General features: G+C 35.3%; 1 protein-coding gene across 10 annotated transcripts in view; it reads left to right on the top strand.

The window, feature by feature from the left end:
- Positions 1-27,844, top strand: part of DPH6 (diphthamine biosynthesis 6) — a 198,720-nt gene that overhangs the window by 76,727 nt on the left and 94,149 nt on the right. For all 10 annotated transcript variants that reach the window (XR_013369953.1, XR_013369952.1, XR_013369954.1 and 7 more), the window contains 2 exons: positions 18,738-18,811; positions 23,122-23,240. Coding sequence is in view for 1 of the 10 variants with exons in the window: in XM_077880503.1 (XP_077736629.1) it covers positions 18,738-18,811; positions 23,122-23,240 (193 nt within the window). In the remaining 9 variants the exon portion in view is untranslated. The remainder of the gene's footprint in view (positions 1-18,737; positions 18,812-23,121; positions 23,241-27,844) is intronic.

Genomic DNA, 27,844 nt, shown 5'->3' with positions numbered 1-27,844 from the left:
CCTTAATTGTAACCGGATGTCATTTCAGTCAGTGCTCAGTCTGGAAAGACCTTGGCAAGTTTGGAATACTGGCTCCAATTAGGTTCTCCAGTTTTATGATTTCTGAGGGGCTTTGATTGCTGAATAAGTTTGGAGAAACTAAATGAATATTGATATCTAAAGCTTCTGAAACCGTTACTGATCTGGGTTTATTTCTAGATCTGCCCCACAGCTGGTATGTGACCCTGACCTAGAAAATCACACCAGTGATCTCATGGATATATATGTGCAGTTTAATACTTCAAAAGAGGACTTATCAAGGATCGTCTCCAAGTTTCATTTAATTCTAGCTGTCCATCCTCTCTGTTCTCAACAATATCTAATGTTTGCTAGCTGGAACCAAGATAACTGCATTTAGATTAAATATATTTTACTATGCCTGCTTCGTTATCCAGATGCAGAGGTGAAGCCTGAGGGAGAGAGGAAATCAAGAATGGTGCTAGCTGTTGAAGCTTTCTTCAGTTCTCTCAATTGTGATAGTTTGCAGGTGGCATAAGAGGCAGTATTCTCACTGTCCCTTTTATAGGACTGGGCCTTTATGTCCCAACTTTTAATATCAAAGGTCTAAATGAAGACATTTTATGCATTTACTTAATACTTTTCAGTTCAGTTATAAAACTGATATTTCATTAGTTAGATGATGCTAACAATCAACATTAAAAGTCCTTTAATCATTTTAACTTTTTACATTTATATAATATTCCAATATGGTTTGAGATCACCGTTTGGTGATCAGCATTCTTTTTTTCTCAGGAATGCTAAAATGAGTAACTAAAAGATGATCTACTGCAAAAAAAAATGGCAAATAGATCTGTGTTTTGTCTTAACTAGCCAAACCTTATGCAGGCCATCAGCAGGTTAACTTGAAATAATTCTGGAAAGTACAGTCTCTGCCTTGAAACTTTAATGTTGACTGATGTGTGTGTGTGTGTATACATGCACACGTGTCTGTGTGTTTATCAAGGGCAAAGAATTGTTAAGAATGTACTGGTCCTCAGTATTTGCTTCCCTTTGTGCAATTCCATATGTTTATGTGGCAACATTCTGCTACAGTTTTAAACCTAGTGACTCTATAGCTGTAACAGCACTTCAGGCAATAATATGCAGATCAGGGCTAATTGGAATTTTTCCCTTCAATTTTTCTCTCTCTTAGAGGGGAAAAAAATAACTTGGTTTAGAAATCAGTTTCCTGCCAATTTGCTGAGGGCAAAGATTTAGAGGATTTTATTGTTGATGTTACTGTTAATTTGATTTATTTATTGTGGAGGCAGTGCATTCACCTGGTTCAGAATTCAAAATGTTCAAAATGTTTATGGGAACCTCCAAATGTAGTCAAGTTGGACAGAAGTTGTGGGTAACCTTAGGGACCTATCACTTGCAATTGGCATGTGAGGGGTGGGGAGAGGCAGTCTTACAGGACTGAGCCGTTAACCTGTGGGATCCCTTGCTAACTCCAGATGGCTAGTGTCAGAATTGAGTTAATTGTAGAACACTGGTATCGCAGAATTGCTTGATGTGGGGAAAAAACCCACACATCTGGTATCAGAAGTACGTGGGTATGGTAGTTCTGGATGTGAAAGTGAAGTAGAAACACTGGAGGAACTGAGCTTTTCCTAAATGCAATTATTATGTTATTTTTAATCTAGGCTTTTATTTTTATACTTTTGATGAAGGGAACACATATCTCAGTGTTAACTTTACCAGATAATGATGCCTCTGATTTGTTTGGTGAGGTTATGAAAATCACAGCACCTACTTCATCTTTCAAGCTGGCACCATGACTTTGTTCCTGTCACCAGACTTCATGTAAAAATGAGACAACTCCTGTTTGTTTAGTAATCTGCATGGCATTTATTAAGGAGCACCTATAAACATAGATTCTCTTGCTACCTCTGCCTGACTCCTAGCAAAGTATTTCTTAGTTTGAAACCAAGCATCTTAAAGACTGTTCCTCCTAAATTTCCATTTTTGGTTATAGTCAGTGAAGTTGTTTCTGTCATTTTCCAGGTTAGCACTTAAGAGAATCAGAAGAAAAAATTTCAAATAGAGCTGGTAACCCTCTATTTTGAACCCTTTATGTGGTGATGCTGGAAACCATTGAATTTTATGGTATTTCTATATCTATTTAAAAGGTTGATGTATTCTGGAATGCCTTTATTAGACAGTAAGATCCATGAAAGTACAGGTGATGTCTGCCTGTGTATTGCTCAATCTAGAATACACATAGAAACTCAAATACTTATTGAGTAATTTACTGAATAAAGAAAATGTTGGGATTTCTGTTGCTGATTTTTAGACATTATACTTTGGTAAGTCATTCCCCTTCCTTAAATTTTCTTAAAGAATTATATATTGTGAAAGGTCATTGTACTGGTTGGTCCTGGACCTCTTTGTTTTAACATCCATTCTTCGTCTATTCTAGGCACTGTTTGGTATTCTAGTGGGGCTCAGTGGGCTTAGATTTCCTCCCTCCTTTTTGCTGGCTTTGCCTTGAATTTGTCCAGTGCAAGCCATTGTGGAGACTGATGATCAAAAAGAAGGGAGAAACCCTGACTCCTTCTCTGCCTGGGTGGAGTATCTATCTCCTGGGGCTGGCCTGCCTTTTAGTCACATCCACTGAAATTCCAGTTGCTTCCAGACTCCTTAGTTCCTGGGGTCTAGAGAAGTCCTTTGTCCCTTCAGCTTAGGGATAGTAACTGCTTTCTGTTACCGCTGGTCCTGGGTTACCTCGCGATATTCTCTTTGCCTTTTCAGTCCTGCCACATGTGTAATCAATTCCCTGTACTTTTCTTTATTCTTAAGGGTGGTTTTGTTTTGTTTTTTTTTTTTCTAGTTGGGCTTTGACTGATAGAGTCATTGAAGTCCTAATCTTGTGTAATTTTAATATTGCTAAATAATTAATAAAATAGCTATTCTTTACATTTATTAATAACTGTAGGATCCCTTGAAAGGACTGAATTATTTTCACACACTTTTTGATGACTGAATGTAAGACACTATGTTGAGTGCTGTGTGGTTGCTAAAAGAACCTAAAAATCCATACATATAAAATAACTTATGTAAAGGGCTTCAAGAAGTGTACAGAGTAAGAGCTATAAAGGGTTTAAAGGAGGGTGGGTCACTTCTGTTCAGAGGAATCAGATGTGGCTTCATGGGTTTTAAAGAATGAGTAAGATTGCACTTGGTGGAGATTGGGGCCAGTGGGAAAAATAATGCAAATGGAAAGTCGAGTAAGAACAAAGGTTGGGAGATGGAAATTAGCATATTCAGCCTGAATAGTAGATGGTTATATAAAGGTTTATAAAAATAAATGTAGATTAGAGAGAGAAATTTATTTGGCAGATGGAGAATACAAAGGGGTTGATTTGAGGAAGGTAAATCTGTTAGTTGGATCAGTTGGCAGGAGAAGAAATTAGAGGTGGAGAGAGCAGTGGAGGACCTATCAATGTTGTTTCAGGGAGAGCTGAGAGGATCTGAACTGGGAGTACCATAGTGAAATGCCTAATATGCTCTACGTAGTGACTAGATATGGGGAGTCTTTGTAACTCAATGACTGTCTAGCTCCAAGCAAGTACCCACAGAGAGTGAAGAGTCTAAAATTACTTGTCTGTTTTGAGGGTAGGAGAAGTAAGTGACAAAAATAGAGAAATGAGGAAGTAAAAGGGGGTTAATTTTTAAGCAATATTTGTATTGCTTTTTATGAATATTTGAGAACTGTCTTCTATGTTCTACTAGTTGCCTCACAGAACCCTATGAACTAGATATTATCATTTGTATTTCATGAAGAAACTATACTTATCAGAGATTTGTACAAGATTTTGAGTATGCTATGAAACTGAGCATTCTAACTCAGGCCTTCCCTTTTCCTGTGTTTTTGTTTTGTTTTGTTTTTTAATAATTCACTTTATTGGCTTCCTTGGTTACATTTAATATCATGTATTCTTTTCACTATGAGTCCGTTTTCTGTAGTAATTATGGTAAATTTAATTTTGGACATTTTTAAAGGAAAGATATTAACTTAAAGCTTTTCTTCTGAGAGCATAATTATTTTTTACAATTGAGGTAAAAGTAAGGGGTGTTCTTTTGTTTGGTTTTGCTTTTTGAAGGACACCCATGCTTTAAGAGATTATAAAGCTAGATACATCTCATGACCATGTCATTCTTGAACTGGATAGTGTTTCTGTATGTTAGTAAAAGTAGAACTGAACTGGGAAATGGCATACCAGATTCTTTCCATAGTGGTGCCAGCAATATGTTTTGTAAATTTTTGGTACTAAACATAATACATTCCCCTCTGATTCTGCATTTTTCTAGCAGTTGTACCATGTCTTTTTAACAAGTTCTTTTGGAATATTTACTTTTATTTATTTTCTTTCCCATTACCCATTCTCTTATCCTGCTTCAGTTTGATTTCCATTAGCACCAGATTATTAAAATTTATCTTGACTTTTTTTTTGATACTCAGCACTGTGGGCTTTCCTTCTTTCAAAACCCTTTTTGGGGATCCCTGGGTGGCTCAGCAGTTTAGCGCCTGCCTTCAGCCCAGGGTGGGATCCTGGAGTCCTGGGATCAAGTCCCATGTCGGGCTCCCTGCATAGAGCCTGCTTCTCTCTCTGCCTGTGTCTCTGCCTCTCTCTCTCTCTCTCTCTCTCTCTCTGTGTGTGTGTGTGTGTGTGTGTGTGTGTCTCTCATGAATAAATAAAATCTTTAAAAAAGAAAAAAACAACTTTTCGATCTTGGTTTCTGTGATATCTCTCCCTCCTAGTTTCCAATCTCTCTGTCCTTAGTTTTCTTTCAACACCCTTCTTTCTCTGCCCACTTGTTATGGTTCCTCAGAGCTTCATTCTTCATTTTCTTTCAGTCTACACTTCCTTGCTATTTGATTTTTTGATTTCTTCTCTTGGCTTTAGCTACCATTGATGTACGCATTTATATCACCCAATTATACCTGTTTTCTGAGCTCCATACCCAACTGTCTATACTCATTTCTCACTGAATGACTATAGGCACATAAGACTCAATGTCTACAATAGTATTCTTAATATTCCTCCCCAAATATGTGTATTTCTTACAGAATCAAAGCCATTGCTCTCCATCAAGTGACCAAACCAAAAACTTAAGAGCATTCTGGATTCCTTTCTCAGCCACATGCCACTAAAATCCATTGGTCTTTTTATATGTCATAAAGCTGCCATTCCTTGTTATCATCACCACTACTTTAGTTTAGTCCTTTATCATATTTTTATTTGGATTTCTTTAGGATATCCCATGCAGATGTTCTACTTCTAACTTTATACTTTTCTGATTGATACTCCCACATAATCTTTTAAAAATATAAGCCTAATTGTATAGTGCTGTTAATGTCTTTTAATGTTCCATGCTTATCAATTGGAAGAATTAATGTTGTTAAAATGTTCATATAACCCAAAGTGGTTTACAGATTCAGTGCATCCTATCAAAATTCTAATGACATTTTTCACAGATACAGAAAAAAAAAACCTATCATTTGCATGGAGCCACAAACAACCTCAAATAGCCAAAGCAATGAAGAGAAAGAACAAAGCTGGAGGCATCACATTTCTTGATCTCAAACTATATTACAAAGCAATAGTAATCAAAACAGTATGGTGTTGCCATAAAAACAGACACATAGATCATAGAAGAGAATAGAGAGTCCCAAAACAAACTCATACATATACAGTTAATTAATTTTGACAAAGGAGCCAAGAATATACAATGGAGAAAAACATAGTGACTTCTATAAATGGTGTTGGGAAAACTAGTTAGCTACATGCAAAAGAATGAGACCGGACCACTATCTCATGCCATAAATAAAAGTTGACTCAAAATGGGCTAAAGACCTGAATGTAAGATCTGACTATAAATTTCCTAGAAGAACACATGGAGGTAAACTTCTTGATATTGGTCTTGGCAATGACTTTTTGAATTTGACACCAAAAGTGCAGGCAACAAAAGCAAAAGTAAACAAATGGGACTATATCAAACTAAAATGTTTCCATACAGCCTTAGAAATTGACAAAAAGGCATCATATGAAATGGGAGGAAAATATTTGCAAACCATATATATTGGTAAGGGAGTAATACCCAAAATATACAAGGAACTCACAAAATTCAATAGCAAAAAAAACCAAAACAAAACAAAACAAAAAAACAACCTGATTAAAAAATGAGCAGAGAACCTGGATAGACATTTTTCCAAAGGAGACATACAGATGGCCAACAGGTATATGAAGAGGTACTCAAAATTGCTACTTATCAGGGAAATGCAAATCAAAACCAGAGTAAGATATCACTTAGGATACCTATTATCAAAAAGACAAGAAATAACAGATGCTGACAAGCATATGGAGAAAAGGGAACCCTTGTGCACTTTTGATGGGAATGTAAACGGATAAAGCCACTGTTGCTGGAAACAGCCTAAGTGTCCATTGACAGATGACTGAATAAAGAAAATACAGTATATACATACAGGATGGAATATTATTCAGTCTTAAGAGAAAGAGGAAATCTTGCCATTTGTAACAACATTGATGAACTGGAAAGGCATTATATTAAGTGAAATAAACCAGACAGAGAAAGACCAATACCACATGGTGTCATTTATATGTAGAGCTAAAATAAATAAATAAATAAATAGATAGATAGATAAATTTTAAAAAGTTGAACTCCTAGAGTGGGAAGGGTTGGGGAATGTGAGAAATAGGGAGAGGTTGGTAAAAAGGTGTAAACTTTCAGTAGTAAAATGAGTAATGTTCTGAGGATCTAGTGTGTAACATGACTATTGTTGTTAATACTGAATTGTATCACTGAAATTTGCTTTGAGGGTAGAATTTGAATGTTCTCACCAAAAGAAAAAAGAAAATACTTGAGGTGATGGATCCGTTCATTAACTTGATAGTAAAAATTCTAAATTCTTGCAAAATGTATGTGTATATCAAATCACCATGTTGCACATTTTGAATAGCTTACAATTCTACTTGCCAATTAGAACTCAATAAAGCTGGAATAATTCTTAAATCATATAAATATAATAATCCTCATCTGAGTTGCATTCTAAAAGTTATCTCAAATCAAAGGAAGTTTTTTTAGGAGCTTATAAAATGAATATAGAAAGCAGTTTCTAAACAGATTAAACACTCTGCCAAACTGATTTGCTTAGAATTCAACACTTTTTGATGTTTGTTTTATTCTCCCAGTAAGAATTAACAATGCAATCCTTTGTTTATTTATTTTGTTGTGTTAAAGAGTTTCACAGAAGTCACCTTATCTTTTTAGCAAGAAGAGTATTCTTGGGAAGCTCAATGGGAAAAGAAACTATAGTTCTAGGCTTCTGTTCAGCTTCATATTTAGATTGAATTTGTTCTAGGATGAATAATAAACTCTTAGTTTCTGCATTGAGGTTGGGACTCACTGTGTAGCAAACAGCTAATTTATTCAAAACTGGGAGAGTAATACTGTGGCAACTAAGATGGAGACTTAAAAGTAAATTAATATACTAGCTTTAAATGGAAATAAACAACAAATGATTATGATTTTCTGCAATTTCTTTGTCATTTAATTTTCAGCCTTAACAACTTTTTTCCCTATTTAATTGAGAAAGCTCACAAAGGGAGACAATAATCCTCCAAATTAGTGACCTAATACTCTGTCATGAGCTCACTGTTTAATGGAAGAACTCCAGATGGTGATCATTTTCCACTTCAGAAGTGTCTTATATTGATGATGCTAAGAAAAAAGCCTTTTTAACAAGTCAAACAGAAGTTTTAGCTGGAATTTATATCATTTGAAATCATTACCAATTGAAAATTCTCAGTGTCACTTTCAGAATTATTTCATATAAAATAGTATTAATTTCTCTAGTTATTTTTTTAACTTAGACTTATGTAATTCAACTCAAGTAAAGAATTAGAAGTTTAAGGAAAAGCTTTCATCTAGTGCTTTACTGGCCATATAAATTTCTTGTTTAGTTATCCAGGCCCTAGAACATCATTGGCATTCACAAATGTTTCTTATTTAATAATGTCATGTTGCCAGAAGTCCAAATATCACCACTCAGAGCTCTACTGCAAGTGTGCTTCTCTAATGAATGGTTCATATTAAAAATGTTAGAATGCTTTTCAGATGAAAAACACTTTAAATTCAGCAGATCATTTTTTTCTCAACAGGCAGGAACTCATTAACAGCATAATACTGGTAACTGAGGCATTTTTCAAAGAAAATAATTTCTCCAATAAATGCAAGCTGCATATCTTCTTATCTTTAGAATAAGTAGGTCTAGTTTTCATTTGTTTAAAAAAAAAGGACAGTTTGTTTTCAATTTATCTTGGCTTTGTGAATCAACTTCTTCATCTGGGGACGAGTGAATATTGAGTAAACAAATCTAATTTAGGTCTGGATTTCTACCTTGAAAACCCTCCTTATAAACTTGTCATTATCACTATTGCCAGATGGCTGAATGCCTTCACCATCCCAACCTCTGTATTGGGTGCCTTTTAGCCGTGATAGGGAAGAGCTTCGCATCTCATTGAGAAAACCAGAGCAGATACACTTCAGAGTAGAAGTCCCTTTCCATCCTTGAGTATCTGTGTTCCTGATACTGTAGGGTACCGATATTAAGAGTAGGCATTAATAAGACTTTAGGACTATGGGCAGGTCTATGTTCATACTTCTTTTGGCGATGAGAGTAAGACTAATGGCATGTGAGGCCATATTAGGCCCTCATTAATTATAGGAGATTCAACCATATAATCAAATACCAAATGGAGATACGCAATTAAGATTGTGTCAGTTTGTTAGCAGATAAGTTTTATATATATTTCTTTTTTAGAGTCAGACTTATTTCTTTGAAGAAAAATATTTGGTGGATTTTATACTAAAGTATAAGTACTTGGGCAGCCCGGGTGGCTCAGCGGTTTAGCGCCGCCATCAGCCCAGGATGTGATCCTGGAGACCCGGGATCGAGTCCCAGGTCGGGCTCCCTGCGTGTAACCTGCTTCTCCCTCTGCCTGTGTCTCTGCCTCTCTTTCTCTCTGTGTGTCTCATGAATAGATAAATAAAATCTTTAAAAAAATAAAAAAAATACAAGTACTTAGTACTAAGGTACTAAGTATACTAAAGAAGATACAGGAAGATAGTAGGAGCAGATATCAGTTTTCTTATAGTCAAGAAAGGCAGAAAATTGATATGTCTGACTGAATTTTTAAAAATATATTTCCTAATGTCATTCCTCCCAGGCAAGAATTTCTTCTTTTATAATTTATTTTACGTTGTATAGACTTATGTCACTTATTTTCTTTAAAATGTCCATTCTCCTGCATCCCTTATGGGATTTTAATTTCTAAAGGTTCCAACTGTGCTGTTTTCTTTTATTTATTTATTTATTTATTTATTTATTTATTTATTTATTTATCTATGATAGGCACACAGTGAGAGAGAGAGAGAGGCAGAGACATAGGCAGAGGGAGAAGCAGGCTCCATGCACCGGGAGCCTGACGTGGAATTCAATCCCGGGTCTCCAGGATCGCGCCCTGGGCCAAAGGCGGGCGCCAAACCGCTGCGCCACCCAGGGATCCCCAACTGTACTGTTTTCAAATGTGTTTTCCCCTTCCTCATATAGGATTGGTCACACAGTAGGGTTTTACTTATTGCTGTTTAATAAATACATGAGTAATTTTGCCTGCCAGTTTATTTACACATGGGATAAAAGATGAATACGCATATGTATAGGTGTGTTTTTAATAATATTTTCCCTGATTGAAAAAGTAATACATATGGTATAAAAATATTTGAGAAAGAATAAAGTTATAAAGTTATAAATCTAAATGGTCTCTTTCTGGTCCTCATTTCTTGCCTATGGATATTTCCAAAATCCCCTGTATTTTAATACACAACCTGTGGAAATTTTTTTCACTGAATCTTATGACATAAATAGTTCCTTATATTACATATCTTTTGAAAATATTTTTAATGACTGCTTTGTTTTCTCTCTTCTAAATATACCATGGTTTATTCAACTATCCTATTATTTGAGATTTTAGGATTTTCAAATTTTTGTTCCAAAAACATGAAGAATGTAATAAGATGAAAACCTTTATATATAAACTTTGTGCACAGTTACAGTTATTTTTATAGACTAAATTTCTGGAAGTAAAGTGTGAAATTGCTAGGTGTAAGAGAATAAACATAATAAGACTTCTCAATACATATTGCAAAATTGGTTTTCAGAAAAGATGCATGAGTAACAACTTCATCTGCAGTGCATTAGCTTATGCAACTCTACATATCCTAATCATCTTTGAGTGTTAATCAAATTCTAATCAATTAATCCCACATGTATATATTTCTTTAACAGAAAGTAATTCTGGCTTGTATTTTCTTCATTCTTTTGAAAGTTGAAATTAGTCATTTGTATTTATTCTCTTAAAAATACCTAATATCTTTTCTAATATTTATTGTTGGGTGTTAACCTATTCTTTATTAATTTGAAAGACAGATATTAATAACCCTTTGTCACGTATGTTACAAAATAATTGCCTTAGTTTTGTTTTTGGATAATTGTTAAAGTATAGAAGTACCATAATTTTATTTAATCAATCTCATTCAATTATGAATATTAATTGAATGTTTAGTGTTATCCCAGGTACTTTTCTAGAGCTGAGGATGTAGGGAAACACAGGACTAAATACCTGCCCACATAGGTGAAGACATACATTTAAAAATTAAATAAGTAAATATATGATATAATTTCAGGTAATGCTATGAAGAAAATAAAGCTAGGGCAAGGAAATAGTGACAGGAGTAGGAGAGGGTAGTGAGGGGGTAGTAGGAATATTTTAGAAAGAAGTCAGAGGCCTCTCTGAGATATTTGAGCAAGACCCTAAAAATGTGAGGGAACAAGTCATGTAAATATCTATAGGAAATGTGTCATAGGCATACGGAAGGAGATTCTGAGATGTAAACAAGCTTAAATGAGCAACAGCAAGTCTAGTGTGGATCACTGGAATGAGTTGAGAGGATAGTCGTAGGTGATGATGTCAGAGAAGTTGGAAGGGTCCAGGTCATTTAGAACTTTGTATATTGCTCACAAGGCCCTCGTATATTACTCTTAAGTAGAATGGGAAGCTATTAGAGAATTTTCAATCAAGGAGCTACATGCTGTGATTTATATTTTGAAAGATCACTGGTTACTCTGTGGAGATAGATTATAGTGAAGTGTGGACTTAGGGAAACCAGTTAGAAAACTATTGCAGTAGTCCAATTGAAAGTGATGGTGGTTAGGACTAGTGGTAATGGTAGAGGAGATGAAAACTGGTTAGATTTGGGATATTTTTGGAAGATGGAGCTAATGGAACTATTGCTTGATTGGATATAGGTCATAAGGGAAGGAGAAATCGTGAATGACTAAGATTCTTGGCCTGAGCAATAATATTTGGGCAATGTCATTTCCTAAGATGAGGAGCCATATGGAATGACCTTTGGGTGTGATGCGTGTATGTGCCTGAATCAAGAGTTTTGTTTTGAATCTGTTCAAGTTTGAGATTCTTAGTAGACACCCAAATAGACTTTGGAGTAGACATTTGGATTCTGGATCTCAGAGGAGAGGCAGGAGTTATTAACTTACAGATTGTATTTAGAACCATCCAACCAGATGAAATCACTGGGGAATGCATATAGCTAGAGAAGAGAAGAGAGCCAAGGACTGAACTCTGGGCACTTTAATTTTTAGAGATAATGAAGAGGACAAGGAGCCAGTAAGGGAGAATAAGAAATAGCCATTAAAGTAGGAAGAATTCAAATAAGGCAATGGCAGAGAATTGACTACTGAATTTGGCAAACCTAGTGGTCACTGACTGACATGATAAGAGAGGTTTTAAGAGACTGATGGGAACTCAAGGTTGCCTGGAGTGGGTTTAAAAGAGAATAGACGGTGAGGAAATGGAGAAAAATATATAAGGTCTTTTGAGAGTTTTACTTTAATAGCAAGAAATAATGATACCTGGAAGAAGACCTGAGTTTTTGGCAGCTATCACCGCATATTATATAATGATGAACATGAACCAGGAGTAAAAATTGATTGTGCGGGGGGTGGTAGGGAATAAAAGTTTAGTCCTTGAGCTATCTGGATGAATTGGGATCTCATGCAGAGGGATGCTTGGAAGCACTTAGGGCTTTGGAGACCATTTTTATAGGAGGCAGAATCAATAGGTACAGATGCTGATAGGTTGATAGAGTTGTTGATCCTTAGATCTTTTAGTCTTTTATTTCCTTCTTTTCTAAATATTTAAAATGGTTTCCCCAGAGCAGGGGGAAAAAAATCACCTATGTATAGGAGGGCTATGCTTAATTAAAAGTACAACATAGTTTATTTCAAAAGGAAAGAAATGCTGAAGGTCAAACCACAATCCTCTGCCTTAAGAATGCAGTGCAGAGGGCAGCCCCTGTGGCGCAGCGGTTTAGCGCCGCCTGTGGCCCAGGGCGTGATCCTGGAGACCCTGGATCGAGTCCCATGTCGGGCTCCCTGCATGGAGCCTGCTTCTCCCTCTGCCTGTGTCTCTGCCTCTCTCTCTCTCTCTCTGCATCTCTATGAATAAATAAATAATCTTAAAAAATTTTAAAAAAAAGAATGCAGTGCAGATTTGTAATATATAATTGTAGAAAAACCTAAGAAGTTCACTAATATCTCCCAATTTAAAAAGATAAGGATTAGATGTGCACTAACAGGTATTCAGACATATTCTGAAGATGCTATAATTAAAACAATGTGGGGCTGACCCAGAAATAGTCAAATCAGTGGAACAGAACAGAATGTACACAGAAGATCTAAATGAGTATAGGAATGTGGTAGATGATCAGGTTGACAGTGAAAATTGGTGGGGAGGATTCTCTACTTAAAAAATGATATTTAACAATTTGCTGACTACTCAGAATGATAGAAATTTCTATCTTTGATATGTCTTCTACATTGCTAATTTTGTTGTTGTTGTTGTTGTTGAGGCCTGTCTGCTAACCACACCTGTGTTCTTTCTTATGTATGTGCTGGTAGAAATGACACTGTGTTTGTACCAGTTTGTGAATATGTGTTAGCTTTTGCAAATGTCCTATCTTTTGTTACTACTGGCCATATTGCCTAGACTCACTTCTCAGCAGTCTTGCTCATGTCTCATATTGACAGTGATTGGGGAAAAGGGTGATATAGGTAACAGATGGCTCTGTGATGTGCACTTAGCTAATCTGGTTATAGCTGACTTTGGTAACATCTTTTAGCATTTTTTATTTACAAAACAAAGATGATGATAGTCTACCTTGGAGCATTCTTGAAAGCAGTAACTAATATAAATTCTTAATGGTATTATGTGCTGCTGTTTCTAATACTCAGTGATGTCATTGCTGACTTCACTATTTTCTGAGTTGAAGTAACAAATCTATCATTGATAGTGATAATATTCTAAGCTGAGTAGTGTCCACTTATGTCTGAGAAATCCTGTGACTCAGCAATCTGCCTGGCTATTTAGGGTCCAGTCTTTGTCTCTAATTTACCTATTATTGACATTATTTTTTATTGTCATTTTCTGTGCCTTTGGTTATCTTGATGACAGGAATGTAATTTAATCTGTGTTTGATCTCAAAATTCTATGAATTGTGTTGAATTTAGCAATAGATATTCATGATTGATCATTTATTTTACTGAGGATCTGAAATTCATTTTTTGAAGAATTTGGCAATGGTATGTCAACTATTTCATTCTTTTATCAAACAGGACTACAGTTTTCCCCACAGTGATCATAACTAACTTCTTAATTATAAAATACAGTGGTTCTATTGAACTTTCTACAGCATGTAACACTGTGTATGTATATAAGTAAGAGCACAGTGGTTGGCAGACAGGCACCAATGTAAAGGCTTCTTATTCTATTAATCAGCTATATCAATTGGAATGGAGTAATCTTATTTTTTCATATATGAAATAAGTTTAATAGTATTTTTGATTGCTATCAGGAATAACCAAGGTAAGATATACAGATTTCATTGCACAGATTTTAGTATATACAAGGCACTTGGTGATATTGTTATTTTATCTTTCCTTTTCCTAGATAGAGTTAGTTTGTATTTGTGCATACACCATTACTCTATCCTCACTGTGTCTCTTATTATCTTTTCCAGTGTCTTCACTGAAGACCCTTTATTCTTCCTGTCCTTACATTTTGCAGTATCCTCACAGCCTTACACTTAGCTCCCTTTTTGCTCTATGTCCTGCTTCTTAGATTTGTTTCCTCCTGCAGCTTTAAGTTCTCTTATATTAGCTTATAATACCCACATCTTTCTCTGTACTCTCTTGAGCACCAGAGAATTCAATATGCCTAATAGTCTTTTCTACTTTGAATACCTAGCAAACTGAAGAAACATACACAAAGCTAAGTAAACTCAGTATTTTGTTTTAAGACATGTAGTTCTTAGCTGATAGTCACTTAAACAAGAATCATTGGTCCCACCATTTATGTATGTTGCTTATCTTTGTGCTGATGGTTCCCAAGTTTTATTAATTTTGTCTTTAAATTGTTTGTGGAATTTAGCTTCTTATCTCCATCCTTCAGTTCAGAATCCTTCAGTTCTTCAGATTAAGCTTTTTCTCTTTACTCTCTAGTTTACCCTTAACACTGTTACCAGTCTTGTCTTTCTACTTGTAAATATGATCATATCTTACTTCTTAAAATCCTTTACACAATCCAAGGGAAACGAACATATATATGTTCTCACAAAGACCTATAGAAAAATTCATGGTAGCTTTATTCACAAGAACCCCCAAACTAGAAGCAACCCAAATATTCATCAACAAGAGAATGGATAAACAGATGTTGTATATCCATACAATGGATTAAAATGGAATACAGGGATCCCTGGGTGGCGCAGCGGTTTGGCGCCTGCCTTTGGCCCAGGGCGCGATCCTGGAGACCCGGGATCAAATCCCACATCAGGCTCCCGGTGCATGGAGCCTGCTTCTCCCTCTGCCTGTGTCTCTGCCTCTCTCTCTCTCTCTGTGACTATCATAAATAAATGAAAGTTAAAAAAAAAAAATCTATAAAATGGAATACAAAGGAATGAGCTATGGATACACACAACGTGGATTAATCTCAAAATCATACTGTGTGAAAGAGGGTAGAAACTAAAGGATATAAATTGTATCATAGTATGTATATATAACATTTGAGAAAATGCAACCTAATGCATAATGACATAAAGCAGGTTAGTCCTGAAGCCAGGAGTGAAGGGAGGAGGGTTGGGCTGCAGAGGCACAAGATATCATTTGGGTATAATAAAAATGATTTGTGTCTTTTTTTTAAGATTTATTTTTTTTTAATTTTTTTATTTATGATAGAGAGAGAGAGAGAGGCAGAGACACAGGCAGAGGGAGAAACAGGCTCCATGCTGGGAGCCCGACGTGGGCCTCGATCCCGGGACTCCAGGATCGCGCCCCGGGCCAAAGGCAGGTGCTAAACCTCTGAGCCACCCAGGGATCCCCGGATTTGTGTCTTGATTAGGGTGGTAGTTTCACTGGAATGTACATTTGTTAAAACTCAATGAATTGTGGACTTTAAATGGATACAGTTTATTGTATGTAAATTGTGCCTTAATAGAATTATTTTTAAAAATTTGTACAGAGAAGGACTCTTCATTGCCTTCTCATTGCAGGCCACATTTCTGAACAATCTGATCCAAACTGCGTTTTCTAGACCTTTTTTCCTTTTACTTCTTGATGCATGCTTTCAACTGCAGCTACTACTCCATACTGCTGACCATCCCTTATATATCAAGTCCCTTATTTTGTTACTTAAATGAATAAAAAACAATGACAATTAGCCTTATTCTTGGAGAGGATTACATGACTGGTTAAGCTTGGTGATACTACTTTTGGTGAACAACTGTGGTATAGTTCTCTAGTCTAGAGACCTGATTTTGACAATGTACCAAGAAGTTATTAGTCTCTCTAGTACAGATTAATATAAATCAAATTGGTTTAAGACTGTGTAAGCCAGAATGTCAATTCATTATAATGTAGAGCATTTGTGTTAAAAGGATGAGAATGCTTGTTCTGATGGGTTAGCATAATCTTTCTTGATCTGAAAGCAAGAGGCAGCCTAAATTAGAGTCTAAACGTTGCACAGTGGTTGTAGAATTGTATCATAGGAAGGTGGTTTGAATGTGGCCAGATTCCTGGATCCCAGATTCTGTGTTAACTATTTTCTCCAACACATTCATTTTTTATTTCCATTATGGCACAAGGTGATTTATTTGACTCTGTCTTCATGTAGCCTCAGTTTATCTTTGATTCTAGTGGTCACTTTTTCTTTGTTTCTTAGTTGATACTTCCACTGCTGTTATTTTGTTGCTGTTGTTAATTTAGTAACTTTTCCCCCAAGAGATGTAGGTTATGGGTTAGGGCCTGAGCTTATAGCTTTATGTTTTTTTATGGAGTAGATTGACTCTGTTAGATCTTTATCTTTTAAAGGTCTAATTTGCCTTTCTTCAGTTAGTAGTATGTTCTAAACGGTTAAGGAGTCAACAGAAGTCTTATTCAGGACTTACTATGTTGGAAAAGTTTATTGTAACTGGACTGTAGAGTTGAATGTTAAAGGTTATAGATTAGTCATGGTTCTCTAGAGAAACAGCGAACTAAGGATATATAAAGATACACAGAAAGACATTTATTATGAGAGATTATCATCTGATGATGGAGGCTGAGAAGTCCTGTGATCTGCCATTTGCAAGCTGGGGGCCCCAGAAAGCTGATGGTATGGTTCCAGTCCAAACCCAAAAGCCTAAGAACCAGGGAAGCCAATGATACAAATTTCAGAGCAATTTCCAAGGCCCAAGAACCAGGAATACCAATGGCTGAGGGCAGAAGAAGGTGGATGTCCCAGCTCAGAGAAATACATGCATATCTAATATTCAGAACTTGACATTTCCTTATGGCAGAACTTATAAACAACTGTATAGTGTAGGAATGGAACTGATTTTTATCTTTTGATGACACTGTTCACTACTCTGATCTGTGCCATATTTGCATTTATTCAGGAACACTATGCCTTGACCTTTTCTAATGAATACCATGACTTTTATGAAAAAAAAAAAGACTAGGAAGTGAAGAGAAAGGTTATAAGCAAATGCTCTCACAGAATTGCTAAACTAGGGAAGTAAAGGAAATAGCTTTTTTCCTGTTATCCTTATCTAATAGAATCCTTTTATTTTGGGGCTGTTTGAGCATATATTTCTTTATCATTTTGTAGAGGAAACTTTAAATTGGCTTTATCTCCAAAGACATGAGAGATTCCTCTTGTGCATTTTGTTTATTTATTATGGCATCCTATTAGGACACACTCGAGTATTTCAGTATGTCTTGAAATATTACATATGTTTTTATGTGAGACACTGTTGCTTTTCTTTTTCTTTTTTTTTTCTTTTCTTTTCTTTTTTTCTTTTCTTTGTAGATTTCCAAGTATGGAAAGAGTATTAATAATGAAATCATCTCTCTTAAGTAGTTTCTTCTATACTCCATATAAAGATGGATTTTTCTTTTATGCCTATTCAGAGAATTTCTGTTTGGTTTGTTATAAGTAATTACCCCCCGGTCACTTTCTTTGTATCTGTTTTCTAGATAACAGTTCCCTAGTGTATACCTGTATTGTCTATTGTTCTTACACTTTTTTACATTAAATTTCATCTTAGACCTGTCCTTCCAAATCCCCAAGTTCTCCATTTCCATCCATGTACTAGATTGGTCTTCTTTTCTTTATGTTTAAAATCTATCCTAGCTTTGTATCATTTGCAAACTTGATCATATTTGAATTTACATATCCTCATTAAAGAACACAGACTAGGGATCCCTGGGTGGCACAGCGGTTTGGCGCCTGCCTTTGGCCCAGGGCGCGATCCTGGAGACCCGGGATCGAATCCCACATCGGGCTCCCGGTGCATGGAGCCTGCTTCTCCCTCTGCCTATGTCTCTGCCTCTCTCTCTCTCTCTCTCTCTGTGACTATCATAAATAAATAAAAATTAAAAAAAATTAAAAAAAATAAATAAAGAACACAGACTAGTCGTCTTTGCTATGAGATCCTGCTGGATGCATTGCTGGTTAATCTCAGTTGTAACTCTTTTGGTAATAATTCATTGCTTCCTTCTTATCGTGGATGTTTATCCACTGGGCTATACTGTTATTCCAGTCTTGCCTCTACCATCTCTGCTTCCTGGATGCTCCCAGGTTAATCTTACGTTTTCTGAGATACAGATAAAAATCATTGTGTCCCTTTTTCTACTTATGCCATTGCTTATTTTTTGTAAAGTTACTGAGTCTGAGAAAACATTGTCCTTAAATAGAAATTTCTCAAAAATTTCAACTGAACATCATTGAGTCTTTAAAAATATGTTAAGTGAGAAAACATTTTGAAAGTACCATCTAAGTCTTTGCCTTCTCCAAGGAAAATAGTTTCTAGTTATTGGGATTTTAAGTAAAATAATTATTTTCCCCATAGCTGAGAGTATGATTTAAATCTATTTATTTTCTCTGAATGTGGACTTCATTTTCATAAATTTTTCAAGATGGAAAGTTCTTTAGTAATTTTCAGAGCATGATGTGTAGCCACAGGTTTATTTTTAAAGTTATATTTTTTCTTTTATTTTTCAGGAAAAAGAAGAAGTAGAAGGGATATCAGTAGGTGCTATACTCTCTGACTATCAGCGTGTTCGAGTAGAAAATGTGTAAGAGAATATTAATTTGCCCTATATTTTTAAATTACATGTTTAAGAATGTGAATAAATAAAAAATACAATTGTATTCTACATACCTCATGGAACTACCTACTTATATTACATAAGTTACAAAAGTTGTACTTTTATTACTTTTTTCTATCCTGATATCACATATGGAGAAAACTCTAACTTACTTGCCATAAGGAAAAATAAATTATTTATAATAAAAAAATTAAGACAAAGATTTTTAAAGTCAAAAGTATTGTTTTTGTTCACTGTTTCCTTATTTGAATCCGTATACCTTTTCAACCCCTTTTAACTCATCATCGTTTGTAATGAAAATCAAGAGCTAATAAAAGGCGTGCAGTGATTTTTTTTTTAAGATATACTTATTTATTTAAGGGGGTAGGTGGGGAAAGGAGGGACAGAGAGAGAGAGAGAAACCTAAGCAGACTCCTCACTGAGCGTGGGGAGGATCTCACGACCCTGAGATCAGACCTGAGCTGAAATTAAGAGTCAGGCACTTAACCTACTGCATCACCCAGACACTTCAGAAATGCAGTGAAATCAGAGGAAGACATAGACATGGCCAACAAGCACATGAGAAAATGTTCTGCATCATTTGCCATCAGGGAAATACAAATCAAAACCACAATGAGATACCACCTCACACCAGTGAGAATGGGGAAAATTAACAAGGCAGGAAACAAGAAATGTTGGAGAGAATGTGGAGAAGGGGGAACCCTCCTGCAGTTTTGGTGGGAATGTGAACTAGTGCAGCCACTCTGGAAAAATGTGTGGAGGTTCCTCAAAGAGTTAAAAATAGATCTGCCCTACGACCCAGCAATTGCACTGCTGGGGATTTACCCCAAAGATACAGATGCAGTGAAACACCAGAATACCTGCACCCCAATGTTTATAGCAGCAATGTCCACTATAGCCAAACTGTGGAAGGAGCCTCAGTGTCCTCCAAAGATGAATGGATAAAGAAGATGTGGTATCTGTATACAATGGAATATTACTCAGCCATTAGAAACGACAAATACCCACCATTTGCTTCGACATGGATGGAATTAGAGGGTATTATGCTGAGTGAAATAAGTCAATCGGAGAAGGACAAACATTATATGTCTCATTCATTTGGGGAATATAAAATATAGTGAAAGGGAATAAAGGGGAAAGGAGAAAAAATGAGTGGGAAATATTAGAAAGGGGGACAGAACACGAGAGACTCCTAACTCTGGGAAACGAACAAGGGGTGGTGGAAAGGGAGGTGGGCGGGGGGTGGAGGTGACTGAGTGACGGTCCCTGAGGGGAGGGGCACTTGATGGGATGAGCACTGGGTGTTATGCTGTACGTTGGCAAATTGAACTCCAATTTTAAAAAATATGTTAAAAAAATAAATAAGATTTTAAAAATGTGATATTTTAAAGGAAAAAAGCTTATTAAGGAATCTTTCCTTTGGCCCTTAGAATTCAGATCTTGGCCAAAAATATTCATGTGATTAAAATATTTATATAACAAAGCCATTCAACTTTCAAGGACTTTGCATATCATTGCCCTCTTCATCTTTCTCACCCTCCAAAGGATGTAGCACTGGTAAAACATTGTATCTCCAACTACCAAAAATAATCAATTCCATTGATCTATTCAAAAACCATAAAGTCTAATGATAATATTGATTATTTAATGCTGACTTGGCAAAACATCACCTGAATTTACTTTTCATTTTTAGTTTATTTGGATAAATAACTATATTGTATAGAGACTTTATACATAATTATATTAGCAAAAAAGAAAATTTGGACTCTACAAGCGCAACTTGACTTTGAAATAAGTAATTTTGCTATTCAGAAGGATAAATGGAAATCAGATAAGGGTTGTATTTCTGTAATAGTTTTATATTCTTGATAAAAAACATATGGACTATCAAATCAAAAACTTACATATTAATTGACTTGAAAACTTCTTTTATTTTTTATTGCCTTTATTTTGTCTCTAATTCTACAATGAATTTAAGGCACTCAAAAACACAGAATTTTTAGGGGCACCTGTCTGGCTCAGTAGGAAGGGCATGTGACTCAATCTCAGAGTCATAAGTTCGAGCCCCACAATGAACATAGAGTAAATAAATAAATAAATAAATGTAAAAAATTTTTTTAAAGATTATATTCATTTATTCATGAGAGACACACAAAGTGAGAGAGAGAGAGGCAGAGACACAGGCAGAGTTGGAGAAGCAGACTCCATGCAAGGAGCCCGGCACGGGACTCGATCCTGGACTCCAGGATCATGCCCTGGGCCAAAGGCAGGCCCCAAACCACTGGGCCACCCAGGGATCCCCAAAACTTTTTTAAATCCAAATTTTTTTAAATAAATGAAATAAAGGACGCATAATTAAATGATGGGGAATATGATGCTCTCATATTTGGGAGGGTATCAGTATCTCTGGAGAAGGGAGAGTGGAGGTAGAAGTAGGAGAGGTCATATGTGTAGTTTGGAAAAGATTTCTTTACATTCTGCTTGCCTACATTTGAGAACGACTGATCTACAGATGGAGATGGATTGCATATCCCTTAAACCATATGTTAGAAATACTATTTTCATCAAGTTTTAGGTCATATTCTCTGAGAATTATTTAGTTTACAAATCTGTTTTTTAATAAGTTCAAGCCCACATGGTTTAATGGGTAGCCAAACTGTAGGTGGAGCTGACATTTATTTATGAAAATTAAAAGCCAAATGTATTGTGCTCCTGATTAGGAGGCTGGCTTATATCTATATGGGAGAAGGCCCAGAGCATACCCATAGATAGAGGCAAGATTTTTCTTAAAACAGTCTCAGGTACACTTCAATACATAGTTAAAATGCTCAGATTTTATAGCATAAAGCATATCTCCAATGATTTTACTCTTGAAAATTTTGAAGCAGTGTTATTGGGAGTCCTTTGGTTTGAAAACTCAGTTTTGAATTAGTCTGTTTTCTATTTGTAGTTTGTATTGCATCAGTGTATACTCAAGATATAAAGTATTTAATAAATGTCACAAGCTCAAATGCAGTAGTGAGTTACAGAGGAAGTATATTTGAACCATGATATTTTGAATTCTTAAAGAATTTAAATAAGCAAAAAAGCTTGACTTAAGTCTAGAAATAGTCAAAAGATTATGGCTAAGCAACAGCCAAGAATTTTATAATAAAGATAGGAGGAAATCATATTTTTTCAATTAAAAAAAATCTGGGATGCCTGGTGGCTCAGCAGTTGAGTGTCTGCCTTTGGCATGATCCCAGTTCGGGGTATCGATTCCCACATCAGGCTCCCTGCCTGGAGCCTGCTTCTCCCTCTGCCTATGTCTTTGCCTTTCTCTCTCTGTGTCTTTCATGAATAAATAAATAAAATCTTTAAAAGGGGGGGGCAAGGATAGAAGCAGGAAAGAAGTTAGGGGGATACCAACATGAAAGAAAGATAATGGTGGCACAGACATGGGTGTTAGCAGTGGTATGAGTGAGGAATGATTGTGTTCTGTGTTATGATAGACTGGGTGAGAAATGTGAGGGGAACAAAAAGGAGTAAAGAATGACTTCGCTTTCTAAAGTCTTAATCTTCTCAAGAACTTTGAAAGGAAATATTTTTGTTCCTATTTATGAACTAGGAAACTAAAGACTTAGAGTTTAGTTGACCTGTCAAAGTCATGCAGCTAGTGAAAGCCAGAGGGGGCTTCAAATCCAAATCTTGATTACAAAACCTATATTCTTGCTACTGCACCGTAATGTAAAATATGTAATACAATGCCTAAAGCATATTTGATGCTCAATATATTATACTTTTTGTTTTTCTTATTATTTTTCACTTATAGTCAAATTCTTTTTAAACAGGTGAAAGTTAATAGAGAACAGTAGTTCATGTAACCATAGGTGGTATAAATTTAATCACTATATTATCATTTTATTAGGATAAATTGATTTGCCTGTTTTGCATATGCTTCACAATTTTAATACCCAAGGAAGTTCTAAGAACAAGAATAATCATCCATCGACATTTGGAAGCTTTTTAGCATAGATTTCTAAACTTAGAGTCTTACTAAAATTAATATTTGTAATCTGCCTGGAGATTTCATTTTTATCTGTTTATGCATAGCCTCTGGAAATTAAATATGTTTATGTTGTATATATAAACTTCATTATGCAAAACATGTTTTTTAAAGCATTTTAAATGCTAAAATCCTTGAGAGAAGCATTATGTTTAAAATCAAAGTAATTGCTGTGGATCCAAGTATAGAATATCAAGATATCATCTGATTTTTTTTTCTTTTTATTTTATAGATGTAAAAGGCTTAATCTCCAGCCTTTAGCTTACCTTTGGCAAAGAAACCAGGAAGATTTGCTCCGAGAGATGATATCATCTAACATTCAAGCAATCATCATCAAAGTAGCAGCTTTGGGTACGTAGCCAGACTTTCAAGGGAGCTGTTACCACACAGATAATCTGTGTTCACTAATAAACAGTTACAACAGAAAAGGAGGAATAATTTAGAATGTAAAAATGTGGAGTCATTACTGAACAATTTGAGTAGGGGGAAGTGGAAGATGGATTTTTGACCATTTACCAAAGGGATTACAAGTGCGCCTCATCATTTTCTTTTTTAAATGTGTAACTACCTCTAAAATTGTTATTATATTATGGTCCTTCGATTTAAGTTCTTTTTATGAATTTGGAACCTAGGTTCATAGGAAATAGGAAAAATAGGTTGATTTCTTTCTTTCTTTCTTTCTTTCTTTCTTTCTTTCTTTCTTTCTCTTTTTCTTTTTTTTTTTTTTGAAGCTTCTTAAAATCTGTATTTGGCATAACATGATGTTTTTCATATATTTTTCAAACATATTTTGAATATGCTAAAATAGAATTATAGACTTTGTGGTGTCAGAAATAAAGTGGTAGGTTTTTGCTGAGGATGGTAAGAAAATTATATTTGAGAGAATGCCATTTGATCAGTTAGCATAGACATAACAGGCAGGTGGTAATGTGATTCCAATATGGATATTACATACGAACACATTTAATTTGTTATTTTGAATTTTTATAATTATATTCACTTTCAAGAAAACATAGGGTTTAAGCTCAATGCATTTATTTCACGAGCCTATTACAGTAAATGCCCTGGAGCCTCAGGTTTCTCAAAGCCTAAATCATGTACTTCATTTGCAAGTTTACATTGCTGATCTCTGAAATAACAAGGTCTCAAGCTGTGGAAGATTTTAAAGACAAATTTACATTTTAAGCAATATTAAAAGAAAGATCCCATAATATTTCTCCCTGGTAAATACCAAGCTGCTCTCTCCTTGTTGAAGATGAAATGTTGTCTTTATTGGAAAGTGTTCTATAAAGAACTTGATCTCCTCAGCTGTTAACAAGAGAAAGATCAAGGTGCGGTATTCTCATTTTTGAGAAAAGGTTGCTCAGCAACGCTTATGATTGAAGTTCTCACTATAGATATATTTGTCCTATGAGTTTCTATATAAATCTACACAGAGTATGCTCTCTTGTTTTATCTGTTGCTCTCTCTTTTGAATTTTCTGAGATTGCCCAGTTCTATAATGATTTTATGTGACACCTCACTGGACAGTACACATTCTGTCACTTTTACTGCTGGAGAACGGAATGGATTAGAATCCAAAGAGAACCTACCTCATTAGAAAGACAGAGCCATGAGATATAACCTTGCCAACACCTGTATTACAGTGTAACTGATTCTGTATGTCTTTTCATTTGTCTCTGTGGAAGTGTATGTGACTCTGTGGAGGGATTAGAGATGTTGTTTACCTGTATTATACTTTAGGATAAAGTATAAAACTGAGCTAATTTGTCTAGAGCATTTCAAAGAAAAGTATAGATGTGATTTTAATATTTATAAGACATAGTTTCTGTTGATTATGTAAAGGTGTGCAAAGATAAAACTTATTCTTGAGAACAGTGTTAAAGAATAGTTTATGGAGTGGAACATTATTTCTAAGGACACAAAAACATGTAAATGATGTGAAATAGGTTTCCAAGCTCTCTTCCCCACCCATTTAAAATTTTCAGAATGGGTTTTAATCCAAAAGTGGGACAGCAGTATCTTTCCATAGGGAGAGGAGTTCAGCAAAGTTTTGTGGCCCATTAGATTATAGAGTAGTCTTAGAAAAGGGCCAACTCTACATGAACAAATAAAAATGTGTATCACAATTGTGTCATGTAACCTGGTCTCTTGTGGGCATCAGTGAACTCGTGAAATCTGCACATTAACAACTTAGTGTTTTAAGAACTTCCTGGTTTTTAGACTTATTTTGAAGAATGATGTACACATTTTCTTTAAGAACAATCCTGCCTTTTTTTTTTTTAAGATTTTATTCATTCACGAGACACACAAAGAGCGAGAGAGAGGCAAAGACACAGGCAGAGGGAGAAGCAGGCTCCACGCAGGGAGCCCAATGTGGGACTTGATCCCAGGACTCCAGGATCACACCCTGGGCCAAAGGCAGGTGCTAAACCGCTGAGTCACCCAGGGATCCCCAAGAACAATCCTGCCTTTTAGAAATATTTATTTTTAATTTTATGAGTATTACATAAATATATTCTTGCCACATAATGTTAATTTTTTAAAAAATTTATTTATTCATGAAAGACAGAGAGAGAAAGAGGCAGAGGGAAAAGCAGGCTCCATGCAGGGAGCCCGATGTGGGACTCGATCCCAGGACTCCAGGATCACGCCCTGGGCTGAAGGCAGGCACTAAATCACTGAGCCACCCAGGGAGCCCCACATAATGTTAAATTTTTATAAAGTTTCCATGTGTTTCTTGTGCTCTCCTCTCCCTCCAGTCACTCCCTTTCCCAGAGATATGTACCAGAGTAATAATTGATAATTTTCTAGATCACTTTCTTTTTTGGTATCTGTATTGTGTGTGAGTAGAAATACTATAATTGCTTTATGGGTTTTTAAACATTATGTGAGTAGTTATTCTGTGTATTGGTTGACAACCTGACTTTGTTACTCAACAGTATGTCTTAGGGATTTTTTCCATGTCAGTAAATGGAGATTTACCTCAAGTAGAGTCCTCAAACAGCTAACGCCTTAGTAGTCATGAGTCTTAGACTAAAGGCCATGAACCTGATCTAACAAATAACTTGTGCCATAACAAAATCCTAAACTATTTTTTCTATTTAAAAAAAATATATGTTTAAGTTAACATATAGTGTTTTATTAGTTTCAGGTGTACAGTTCCAACAACTAGTCTCTGCGTATTTAGTGCTTATCAAAATAAAGTGTACTCTTAATCCTCTTCATCTATTTATCCCACCCTCTACCCCCACCCATCTCCCCTCTGATAACCATCAATTTGTCCTCTCTAGTTAGGAGTTTTTTCTTTTAATTTCTTTTTTTTTTCCTTTGTTCATTTGTTTTGTCTCTTAAATTCCACATGAATGGCACTGTAACAGAAGGGGGAAAGTATAGTATGTAAGATTCTTGAATTAACATGATGTCCTGTAATACTATTTGAAATAGACTGTGATAACTTAAATATACAAAATGTCAACCCTAAAGTAACTGTTAAAAAATAAAACCATGTAGGTAACAGGCCAGTAGTGGAGCATGAATTGAATACTGTAAGATTATTCAAAAGAAGACAATGAAGGGTAAAAAAAAAAGAACATAGAACAAATGAGACAAATAGAAAGGAAAAGTAAGATGGTAGATTTAGACCTAATCATTCTAATAATTACATTAAATGTAAATGATCTCAACACCTCCAAACAAAAGTGAGGGATTTTCAGATTTGAATAAAAAACTAAAAACTAAGGCCCAGCAACTATATGTTACCTATAAGAAATGTACTTTAATTATAGAAACATAGGTTATACCTAAAAGGATGGAGATATGGTAACATGAATTAAAAGAAAGCTGAACTGTTTATATTAACATCAGATAGATAAAGTAGTCCTAGAACATGAATATTATTAGGGATAAAAAGGGGCATTTCATCATGATAAAGAGGTCACTTTATGCTCATGAGAGCATAACAATTTAAAGATTTATATACTAATAACAGAGTGTTAAGATGTACAACATGAAACTGATAAAGAAGAAATGGAGAAATCAACAGTTGTACATGGGGCTTTCAACATCTCTTTTCAGTAATAGTTAAACCAAGTAGACAGAAAATCATTAGGGATATAGGAAGTTTGAATAACAGTACCGACCAATTTGACCTACTTGGCACTTATAAAACACTCCATCCATTAACAGCAAGATACATATTCATTCCAAGTAAACATGGACCATTCAACAAGATAGACCCTGTTGTGGATCATAGGACGAGTCTCAGTATGTGTAATTATACTGAAATCAGGCAAAGTACTCTCTTTGACAACAGAGGAATTAAATTAGAGAAATATATTTTACTGCTACAAATACAAAGAAATGGACAAAAATATTTCATGGACATCCTGTATTTATTAACACTTTCAGAGCAGTTGGTGTCACTGAAAATTGGAATGGGCAGTTGATGTATTAGTTAATTAAAATGGCTGGTTAAAAAAATAAAAAAGATTTAAGGGTTAGCTTAACCAATTAAATGATTTTGTACTAATATTGACTATAAAAGGAAGTAGTGTCAAGACTCTACTGGGAAGATTTCTGGGATTAGGAGGTAAGAATGAGGTCATGGGGCACAGTGCAAATACACAACTGTATGCTTTTCCTATTTCATGAAGTTTCTTTTGTCTGATTTTATCATGTCTTAGCCTTGCAGTGTAGAGAATCTACTTAGATCTGGTGGTCCCAGGGCTGACTTTAAAGTTGTATGTACCAAAGGAAAGTATTATAAGTACACTAAACAGAGTATTAATACCACTAAGTTTGACAGTGCATATATTCTTAAAAAACTCTTAGGGTTATGCCATAGCATCATCTGTGTAGGCAAATTAAGGGCTGTCTGTAAACATAGGGCCATGTGTCCTATGATTCTTTATCTCTCAGACTCTATAATATCAGCCTGAGACTGAGTCCAAGGA

Source organism: Canis aureus, chromosome 32, assembly GCF_053574225.1.
Source record: "Canis aureus isolate CA01 chromosome 32, VMU_Caureus_v.1.0, whole genome shotgun sequence".
Taxonomy (NCBI): Eukaryota; Metazoa; Chordata; class Mammalia; order Carnivora; family Canidae; genus Canis; species Canis aureus.
The sequence above is the reverse complement of the archived record's forward strand: the minus strand, read 5'-3'. Positions and strand labels throughout refer to the sequence as shown.